This window comes from Gracilinanus agilis, chromosome 2 (genome assembly GCF_016433145.1).
Source record: "Gracilinanus agilis isolate LMUSP501 chromosome 2, AgileGrace, whole genome shotgun sequence".
NCBI lineage: Eukaryota > Metazoa > Chordata > Mammalia > Didelphimorphia > Didelphidae > Gracilinanus > Gracilinanus agilis.
The window spans coordinates 623,464,981-623,476,545 of record NC_058131.1 but is presented as its reverse complement, the minus strand read 5'-3'; the positions used below and the strand labels follow the sequence as shown (position 1 = coordinate 623,476,545).

The window sequence follows — 11,565 nt, the reverse complement described above, 5'->3', positions numbered from 1 at the left end:
GGAAACACTTTAGGAAGAGAAGTTGAAAATATTTTATTTTCCAGTTTCTAGATCATGAAACTGAAAGGAAAATAGCCTAAATGAGCTGCGCTAGGTCACACAGTGAGGGGGCAATATTGAGACTAGAATTTAGGTTGATTTCTAACCCAGCCTCTCTTCCTACCTCTGTGATATGTTAAAAGAGACACCAGGGGAAAGAAAAGTTCCACCTAATTAAAAATTAATTAAGGGCCACTTAATTAAAAACAAGACACAATCCCTGAGGGGTGTGTGTGTGGGGACTCATTATCATTTAAGCTGTTGGCACAATCATCTGGGAGGCTGTGGATATAATTCCTGATCTAGAAGTTAAAGACAATCCATGGCTTTCAGGATCATTCAGAATTTCCCTATTAAGCTAGGTCTGTATCTGGCAATGTCCTACTTCCCTGTCTACCTGAAACTTATTTTTGTATTCTTTCGAAGCCTGTGGGTCATGTGTCTAGAGGATACTAAGGTCACTGTGGGCTTCCAAGCCCCTTGGAACATCTCAAATTCTTTTAGTGCCCAGAGGCTGGGTGGTGCCATCCAGATTGCCATGGAGAAGGTCAATTCTGATCCAGTATACTTAAGTAACTATACCATGGAGTTTAAGTATGCCAACTCATCCTGCAGTGCCAAAGAATCCCTGGATGCTTTTATCAAGCAAGTCCAAAGAGAAAGAATTTCTGCCCTGTTTGGACCAGTCTGCCCAGAAGCAGCAGAGGTAGAGTATGTAATATGCATGAAATTTTTAATGTGATATGTTCTCTCTGTTCATCTTAATATCAGTATTTGCCAAACTGGTAATATTAACCAAGCTCATACTTCTGACAACTATTGCTACATTTCCCCAGTAAAACTACTTAGGGGTTGGGTTTTTCCTTGAGTTTTGAAGAGGCTATTACAGATTCATTATCCTTAGCATTTCCTTTCTTATGAGCCATAAGTATATTTTTGGACATGACCTCTACAGTAATTTCTTTTACTTGACTATGATAATATTAACATAAACTAACATTTATATGGTCCTTTAAAATTTGCAAAGTGCTTTACAAATATCTTCTTTGATTCTCACAACAACCCTGAAAGGTAGGTGCTATTATCTCTGTTTTACATATAATGCAACTGAGGCTGAGATAAATTAAAAGTCTTGTTTTGAGAGAAACAGCTAGCATTCAAATCCACATTTGAATTCAGGTCTTTCTAACTCTAGGTCTAGCTCTCTATCCAATGTACCACCTATCTGTTCCTAACTAGGTATAGGGGAGGAAGTAGGAAACCAAAAATGTTTTTTAATTGGAAAAAAAATGATCAAATCAGGTTCAGAGAAATAGTGTCCATTGTGTGTTCTTTTATCTTCTGGAGTAACGATTTATCATGAAGAAAAACTAAGAAATATACATATATTTTTAAAAACCCTTACCTTCTGTCTTGGAGTCAATATTGTGTAGAAGAGTGGTAAGGGCTAAGCAATGGGGGTCAAGTGACTTGCCCAGGGTCACACAGCTGGGAAGTGTCTGAGGCCAGATTTGAACCTAGGACCTCCTGTTTCTAGGGCTGACTCTCAATCCACTGAACTACCCAGCTGCCCCCTAAAAATATTTTTTACATGAATAAGATTAAGATATTTAGAGTTAGAGTGGATATTAAAGATCATTTAGTAAAACCCCTCACTTTATAGATGAGAAGGCAGGCAGAGGTCCAGAGCATGGAGATAGCTTAACACAGCCTAAGAAGCAGAGCTGGGATCCAAAGTCAGGGCTTCTGATTTCAAATCCATTGTCCTCCCCATTGCATGATACCTTTGCCATTACTGGTAGTTCATTGGTTGATATCCTCTTCTCTTTTCTGAACCTCATTTTCTTCATCTGGAAAGTTCAGATAATGGTAATAACACAATTGTCTTCTTCAAGGAATTTTTGTGAAACTCAAAGATATGTACATATACACACACACATGCAAACATGCACTGCAATTAAGTTGTTTCAGTCACTTCCCACTCTTTGTGATCCCATTTGGGGTTTTCTTTTCTTTTTTTTTTAAACCTTATCTCCTGTCTTAGAGTCATTCAAAGTTTTGGTTCCAAGGCAAAAGAGCAGTAAGGGGTAGGCAAATGGGATTAAATGATTTGCCCAGCTAGGATGTGTCTGAAGACAGTCTTCATGACTCCAACCCTGGCTCTCTGGGTTTTTTTTACTGGTTGCTGGAGTGGTCTTCCATTTCCTTCTCTAGCTTATTTTACAGATGAGGAAACTGAGGTAAACACAAATAAATCACTTGTCCTGGGTTACACAGCTAGTAAATGTCTGAGACCAGATTCAAACTCATGAAGATAGTCTTTAGGATCAGCACTCTCTCTACTATACAACCTGGCTTCCCCTATATATCTGTACTTCTATAACTATTTCTCTATATACAAACTTGTATATATTCTCTGCCAAGTATATATATCAAGGAAATATAAGATATATTATACATAAAATCTCTGCTGCCTGTGTATGAGTGTGTACATATGAGGTTTATGCAAATATGTAAGTAAATATATATGTATATATATAAAATAGTATGTATATATGATCCAAATATGTCTCAGAAGTGAAAACTTGCTCACATGTGTACTGAACAAATTTCCTTTAAGCTTCAATTCAACCTTCAAACCTAGCTCAGATAATCCTAGATATCTGCTCTGAAAATAAAGGTACAAGAGTAGCTAGTTAGTTCAGTGGATACAGACCTAGAGATGGCAGGTCCTGGGTTCAAATCTGACTTCAGATACTTCCTAGCTGTGTGACCCTGGGCAAGTCACTTAACCCCCAAATGCCTAACCTTTACTTCTCTTCTGCCTTGGAACTAATATTTAGTATTGGTTCTAAGACAGATGCTAAGGGTCAACAATTATTTTTATTATGCTTTTTTGGATGCTTAAAATTTTTTTTAAGTTTTTAAACTTTATAATTTTTTTATTTAAAAAAAAAGAAAGAGAAAAAAAGCATATTTATTAATGGAAAAACTCTAATTATTACATAACTTCCTTTTATGAATTAGAGTTACCCACTCAATAAATAGTTACATCCTCTCCTTTTTTCATCTGATTCTCAGATTATAAGAATTAGTAGATTATTCACAAAGATTTAAGCAGTTACTACTACTCTAAGTATAAATGAGGTAAAATATTGCTATAATGCAAATAAAAATTTTGGATGGAATTTCAGGATTGTAAATCATTCTTCTACTATAGGTATGCTTCTCAGTCACTTTATCTTTCAGTCTCTCTGGTTCTTCATCTATGAAAACAAAGGTGTTGAGGTAGTTAATGGTAATAGGCCCATGATTTTTTCATCCAAGTAAGGACATGGTTTGATCTCACCAAATGATTGGTTTACCAGGGCGCTTTGGAATGAGACTTTTATTGGATAAGGAATACCTTCATGAAGAGAAGTCCTTTTTGATTCTTCAGGTCACTGGCTTGTTGGCTGCACAATGGAACATTCCCATGTTTGGATTTGTCAGGCAAACACTGGAGAATAGGTTCTTGTATGACACCTACATGAACCTCGTGTCCCCTATTCAGAAAATGGGGGAAGTACTCCAGGCAATTCTACACCATTTCAGCTGGAAACATGTTGGGTTGCTTGGAGGAACCTCAAGAGATTCCTCTTCGCATGAAATTCAGGAGCTATGGACAACTGTGGAAAACCAGCTCAGATCCCATTTTGTCATCACTACACAAGTCAGATACACCAGCAACAATCAAACTCTTCTTCAAGAGGATCTCCAGCACATAACATCCTCTGCCAGAAGTAAGAGGGTGGGGGTGGGTGGTAGGAGGAGGGGAGGCTGCTATTCTTAATACTTGACCAAAATGGGTACATATTTAGCAAGCAAAGAGTTTTTCATTTTCAAAAATGTGAAAAATACAGAAACATGCTTAAAGGTGATCTGATTAATGCCACAACTAAAGATGTCATCTATCCATATACATGTGTGTATAAACAATACATAATTCATCTTCAGCTTCACAAAGAAATTAAATTTTCTGAAATCAAATCCCAATTGTTTTCTATTGCAATGACTCCCAAGTTCTGATTTCTGAAGGTCTTCCAGGTAATATGTGGACTTGTTCAGTTTAACATCAGTATTCAAATTATAGGGGTTTGCAATTTTCATTTTTGACATGAATTTTAATTTATTTATATTTAAATATGTAAAAAGTATCATTTAGCTATCATCATTTAATTTGTGCCATATAGAAAGCAATGTTGCCTTCTTCCTGTTTCATTTTTGTTTTTACCAGTGAGCTCTATAGGGGATGTCCAAGGGGAAGAAATGACATACATAGCTTATAGAACCTTCCCCTTTTCCCTCACCCCACTGAAAGAATCTGGAAGTCACTGTCTTACTTAATGTGGATTAGTAGGCATTGGTAATACCTCCTAAGCACCTGGATTACTGGATAGCTGACTGCTAATCCCTTAACCTCTCTATCCTGTTTTCAGCATAATAGAACTGACATTCTGGAAGGTCATTGCTCTGCAAAGAAAATTTGAGAAATTTCAATCATTTTAAAGCCACAGAATGCTATTTTGTTGCCAAATGACAGAATTTGAGTCATTTCTGCCCTTAGTGCCTTGTTGGGTCTGCCAGTGTTTCTAAAATTAACTGTGCAACTCTTAGCTTAGGTCCCTACAAAAGTAAAAACATATTTAAAGGTTGTAACGGATTCTATAGCCTTATATCCCCTCTGCCTTTGATTCCAAAATACTTGCTTTGGTAGCCTGCAAGTAAAATTTCCAGGGAAAGCCTCTTTATTTATGCAGAATACAAAGAAACAAAAAACAATTATGCCATAACTTTGCCAAAAAATCACTTCCCACACCTAATAATAACTGGGGTCAATTGGCAAAAGAATGGAAAAAAGAAAGACAGTGGTCATGAGGTATGGCATCAAGGGCAAGGCATCTCTCTACCCTGATGCATCTTGATCCTAAGTTGCTATTTTATTTCAGTGATTTTTTTTCCCCCAAACACAAACGTGGTCAGTTGCCTTGCTTACCCTGCCTGGGGCACAACATGGGACCGTGTTGGCAAAGTTATGGTACACATGTTGTAGACTGCTAGAGGGGACTGCTTCCTTCCCCCTCTTCACATGTGTGCGGGGACAATTCTCACATTACCCTGCTGTCTGGGGTAAGATGAGGGGCTCACATGTGGCGTAAGGGTTGCAGTTTGGGCACTTGGTCTCTAAAAGGTTCACCATCACTGACATAGGCTATGATCAAGAGGTGATACTCCTCCTCCTCCTCCTCCTCGTCCTCCCATTATTATTACTGGTAGCAAATTTACATGGTTCATGGTTATAAGCCATTTTTAGGCATTTTCTCAATTGATCCATATTGGTGGATTTGATTGCCAATTTTTTCTAGATTCTAATCTCTTGCATGCATTATCCATACTCCCACTTACATCACTTACATCACCCCATTTCAGACCTTCATGACTTTTCACCTGGACAATGACCTTCTAATTAGACTCCAGGGTGCTAATCTCTTTCACCTCATAAAACATAGGTCTGATCATGTTGATTCTATTCTCATTTGTACAAAATACAAACCCTCCAACCATTATAATATCGAAAGCTTTTTATAATTTGCTCCCAGCTACCTTTTAAGACTTATTTCAGGCTATTTCTTTTCACAGATATATTCTCCATCCAAAGCTAAACTGACTGGTTCTCTCTACCCCAAATTTAGCATAACATTTTCCATTTCTGGGACTATGTCTGGAATGTATGCTTATCCTCATTTCCTCCTCTAAAAATCCTTTATTTCCTTCAAGTTTCCCATGGAATTTCCTTCATGATTTTCATGAGCTGAATTATTGTCTCTGTACATACAACTCCTGTATTTATATATCTAGTCCCAGTTTTTCTGACGAGTTGATCCATATAAAAAAATGTTAGAAGGGGGCAGCTGGGTAGCTCAGTGGATTGAGAGCCAGGCCTAGAGATGGGAGGTCCTAGGTTCAAATCTAGCCTCAGACACTTCCCAACTGTGTGACCCTGGGCAAGTCACTTGACCCCCATTGCCTACCCTTACCGCTCTTCTGCCTTGGAGCCAATACACAGTATAGATTCCAAGATGGAAGGTAACGGTTTAAAAAAAAATGTTAGAAATTGCAAAACAGATGTCACAAACTATCTCAAATTCATCATGTCCAAATAGAAGTCATTATCTTTCCTTCACAACTCTATTCTCTTTCCCTGTTTCTCTGGAGCATACCACAATCTCTCTGGTTACTTAGATTCAGAACTTTGTCATTCTCCTCTATTCCTCTCTCTAACTTCATATATCCAAGATTATTTACTTCATATATATAATCCCTCTTAACATTTTCCAGAAGAGAACAGAGGCTTAGAGAATTTAAGTAATTTGCCCAAGGTATCACATTAGTAATAATAAATGTCAAAACCAGGCATCAAACCCAGCCCTTTAGATTCCCAATCCTGGTTGTTTCTCAGCTACTTTTCAGTCACATCTGACTCTTTGTGACCCCATTTAGGTCAAGACACTGGAATAGTTTGCCATTTCCTTCTCTAGCTTATCTTATTGATGAAGAAACTGAGGCAAGCAGGGTTTAGTGACTAGCCCAGGGTCCTACATCCAGTAAAAGTGAGAGACCAGATTTGAACTCAAGAAGACTAGTCAAGCCTGACATTCTCACCACTGTACCACCTAACTGCCCCTAATCCAGGTCTTCATAGAATTTCTTCATCTAATAAGCATTTATTAAGCATCTACTATGTACAGAGCAGTGCACTTGGGGAAGTTTGGGGAAACAAAACTAAAACAAGGCAATATTTCAGCCTAGTCGTTTACGGTCTTATATGGATGATTAGGCATGTGCTCTCATGCCTTCAACTAAATGTAAATGGAACTGTTTACATGCACAACAAAAGTTCTCTGTAGTTAGATAAGGAGAGATCATGGGATGAGATGAGGAGAATCAAGAAGGTGCTTTAAGGAGGAAGCATTTAACATAGGTTTTGAATGATGTCTACAGGAAGAGCCTGGAGTATGATTTGGAAGGTTGGAGCAGAAAAGGATATTCCAAGCACAGAGAAGAGTATGAACATAGCACACAGGGCTCAGAACATGGGATGTACTCAACAATAGTATGTGGAGTTTGGCTGTGGCACGCGGTACATGGGGATAGGAGAGTTGGGGTGGAATATGAGAAAGTGGTGAAAATAGGAGTGATAAGGGTAGAAAAGTAAGGTGGCACCAGACTGTGGAAGACCCTCTGTGCCACATTAACTGTTGTGGCTTTATTCTGTAAGCAATGGGGAGGCATTGAAGTATGCTAAGCAGAAGAGAAATCAGTTTTTGGTGCTGTATCAGTAACAGAGACAAGTTACTATTTATGCAGCTTTATGAGGTTTGGAAATGTTTTCTTTAGGAACATATCTGACACATTGTAAGCATTTAATAAATGTTTGTGGACTGATATGTTGGGCAGCTAGGTGGAACAGTGGAGAGAGCACCTGGCTTGGAGTCAGGAGGACTCATCTTTTTTAGTTCCAATCTGGTCTCAGACACTTACTAGCTGTGTGACCCTGGGCAAGTCACTTAATCCTGTTTCCTCAGTTTCCTCATCTATAAAATGAGCTGAAGAAGGAAATGGCAAAACATCCCCATACCTTTGTCAAGAAAACCTCCAGTGGAGTCATGAAAAGTCAGATACAACTGAACAACAAGAAATGACATGTCATCTCATTTGATTCTCATAACAACCCTCTGAGATAGGTGATTTTATTATCCTAATTTTACATATGAAGAAACTGAGGCTGAAGGAGTTTAAGTGATTTGTTTAGGACTACACAGCTGGAAAATGCCTAAGATTTGAAATCTTGTCTCCTTGACATGGAGTCTAACTATTCTCTGGCAGTGCTATGGGAGATAATTAAAAGGACCTAAAACAGTAACTAGATTAGGGTACAAGGTATTTTCAGTGCTGTTTTCATGAATGAAACTTTTTTTTTCTTTATTAGACTTTTGATTTGATCAGTGAAGAATTTTGACTTCCCATTGAAGATACGTATCTTTGCAAATTATAGTCTCTGAGAGTTGGGGTGGGGGTAGGGGACACCCAAAGGTTACATAAGTAACTTTCCCAGAAATCCATAGCCCAGAGGGAGTGGAGAAGGAACTTGATCTAGATCTTCCTGGTCCCAAGACCTGCTCACAATCTATTATGTCATCATGCCAGTTCAATGAAAAATAAGCTGGTGCAATATGTTAGGAGCTTCCCCCCCCTCTACATCATGTGCTCAAAAAAAAAAAAAGATTGGAAATGCTTTGGGCTCTCATCTTTTGCCTATACTTCAGTCTAGGATTTGATTTTTATTGAAGATGGGGATTGGGTCCCCAGTTGGCTAACTCTGTCTTCTGTTCTTGTAGTTATCATTTTAATCTGCAGCATGGCTGAAGCCTGGACTATTCTGCAGGCCACAGAGATGCTGGGACTAGTCCCTGGAAAATTCGTCTTTGTCATTTTGCAGCACTCAGAGGTCAGTGGTAAACAGTAGTTGCTTGTGTGTCCCTTTGAAAATAAGCAACGCGTTATCCCCTGACTTTTGCACTAAGACTGAGGTAGTGCAGTGGATATAGTGCCCCACCTGAAGTCAGAATTCAGATTTAGGAGTTCACAAATCCAGTCTTGGACATTTACTATTTGTGCAAGTCACTTAACCTTGTTTGCCTCAGTTTCCTCACCTGTGAAAATGAGCTGGGGATAGAAATGGCAAACCACCCCAGTATCTTTGCCAAGAAAACTCCAAATGGTGTCACAAAGAGTAGGATGCAACGGAAAAACAACAGAAAAACACCAGTCTAAAATGCCTCCTAAATATGTCATTCTCTTAAAGGAAAACTGACTTTCAGCTGTCAAACTGAATGAAAACAAGAAGTGCTAGGAGTAACCTAGGACCATGGATAACCCAAGATCCCTCCCTATCTCCTTTCCTTCCTCTCTTCCTTCTTCCCTCCCTCTCCCTCCCTCTCCCTTCTTTTTTGTCCCTCCCTCCCTCCTCCCCTTTCCTCCTCCCTCCCTGCTCTCTCCTCTCTCTCTCTTTTTCTTTGTTGTAAATAATGATTAAGTAGGGTAACGGACATATGTGAAAAGGAAAATGATGTTGAAAAGAAAATATATCAATATAAAAATAAAAAAAGAAAAGAAAAAATAATACTTAACTTTTTTTTGTAAGTATCATGGGTCCCTTGGGCAGTCTGGTAAAGCCTATGTGGTCCTCAGATTCATTTTTTAAAATGCATAAAACAAAATATGTAGGATTAAAAAGGAAACCAATTATATTGTATTTCATTTACATAGGTATGGATATATACACATATACATGCATATGGCAAGGAGGTAAGGAAGTTCTTAATTTGGTGAATAATACCTGTAAAGTAGGTAGGCAAGGTGATTCTTAATTTGGAATCCATGAACTTAAATATATATATATATATATATATATATATATATATGCATGTGTGTGTATATGTCATATTATGTGTATATTGTGTATATATGGAAGATCAAATAATTAAATATATTATAATTTTTAAAATAATGTTTTATTTCCCCAAATTATATGTAAAAACAATTAGCATTAGATTTTTAGGTTTTTAGTTCTAAATTCTCTTCCTCTTTCCTGCTTTCTCTCCCACCCCACCCAATAAGCAATCTGATATAGATTTTACATGTGCAATCATATAAATTGTATACTAGTGCCCCCCAAATCTTACTAATTATTTTAAATATATGTAAAGTGCTTTCATCAAGAGATTTGCTAACATTATGTTACACAATGTGAAAAATTTAGAGTTGCTAGAATAAGGAACAAAATGTTTCTTTCAATATTTTTAGGATGATTTTGAGAAAGAAGAATTGACTCATCAGAACGCTCACCTCCCCAAAGCCTTTGAGTCTGTGTTTCTCATAGCCATCACTTCCTTTGACAAATATTCCAATGGCTATAATTTCAAGAAGAAAGTCTATGAAAAGCTGAAGGAGAAGCCCTTTCTCAGTTCCCTTTCATCAGTTGAGCAGGTCTGATTCAAGGCTATCTTATAAGGGTATCCATTTTAGGACTTATTCATAAATGTCTCTGGTGGTCTTCTTGATTCCCTTCATTTCAAGGATGACATGCTTTTGAATCTGACCTCTTCTTCAACCATTTCCCCTAATCCTCCCTGCATGTCATTGGATTAAAGTGAGTTGGGGGAAGGACATGACTAAAAATCAGAACCCCAAAGTAGAGACTCCCTTTTTACTATATCATTTGTGGACTGGTTTTTTTAGGAAACAACATCAACTATATGTTCTGATTCTCCCTCCTGGTCAGGTATAGTCATTAGCCTATTTTTATCTAAAGGCTCAAAGCTGTCCACATCCTAGGAGAAGTTTTTGCCCCAATAGGAAGCTTCTAAGAAAGACCCAACTGAATCAGTATCAGATATGTCTAAGAATGCTCTGATTGCTGGTTCATCCTATTGACTTTTCTGACTTCCTACCTCAAATTATTGTCATGTGGCTTCACTATGTTGGAAAGCATGTGTTCTTAGAGTTTATCCTATTTAACTTTATACAGATATTATATTTTAGGCACTGGATGAGGTAGGAGTTTGGATTCCAAGAACTTTAAGATATAGTCCTTTCATTTAAGGAACTTATAATCTAGGGAAGGAAGACATAAATATTCTAAAAAAAACAACCTGGAGGACAAGTAACAGGTTAATGCCATAGCATAAATGACAGACAGTATATAGTTAAGAAGATGGAAAGTAAATCTGGCCTCAGATACTTCCTAGCTGTGTGACCCTGGGCAAGTCACTTAAGCCCCATTGTCTAGCCCATATCACTATTATGATGCCTTGGAACCAATACACAGTATTGATTCTAAGAGAAAAAGTAAGAGTTAAAAAATAAAAAGAAGAAGATGGAGAGTAATTCAATGTAGAGTCAAATCAGTGGGATACAGAAAGTTAACTGAGAGAACGACCAGAGGAGTCACTATGTCAAGCAGAGATTTTTTTTTTAAAACCCTTATTTTCTGTCTTAGTAACAACTCTAAGACAGCGGGGCAAGGGCTAGGTGGGGTTAAATGACTTTCCAGGGTCACACAGCTAAGAAGTATTGGAAGCCAGATTTGAAGGTCTGGCTCTCTATAGCTGTCTCTCAAACGGAGATTTTCAAAAATATCATTTCCCTTTTCTTGCTTAAGGTGAGTGCTTATTCTGCCTACCTTCATGATGCAGTCCTGCTCTATGCTCTAACTGTAAAGGCAATGTTAAAGGAAGGAAAGGATTTCCGTAATGGAAGGCAGCTTGTGAGCACCATGAAAGGTGACAATCTGACTGAGTTCCGTGGTAAGTGATTGTCCTTGTATTATCCATGACCCTCAGTGGCTCTGTTCTATGCTATGTTTAAAGGTTAAGCATTTTGTTTCAGGTCAGTAATCCTGCTCCCAGCATCATGTTAACATAA

The 11,565-nt window shown here is 37.9% G+C and overlaps 1 protein-coding gene across 1 annotated transcript in view; it reads left to right on the top strand.

Moving 5' to 3' along the window:
- The first annotated feature begins 475 nt into the window (after positions 1-475).
- The window catches only part of LOC123236275 (guanylate cyclase 2G-like), a 75,197-nt gene continuing 64,107 nt past the window's right edge, over positions 476-11,565 (top strand). Inside the window, exons 1-5 of the mRNA XM_044662575.1 lie at positions 476-745; positions 3,479-3,821; positions 8,478-8,587; positions 9,946-10,128; positions 11,303-11,447. Coding sequence (XP_044518510.1) covers positions 476-745; positions 3,479-3,821; positions 8,478-8,587; positions 9,946-10,128; positions 11,303-11,447 — 1,051 coding nt within the window. The remainder of the gene's footprint in view (positions 746-3,478; positions 3,822-8,477; positions 8,588-9,945; positions 10,129-11,302; positions 11,448-11,565) is intronic.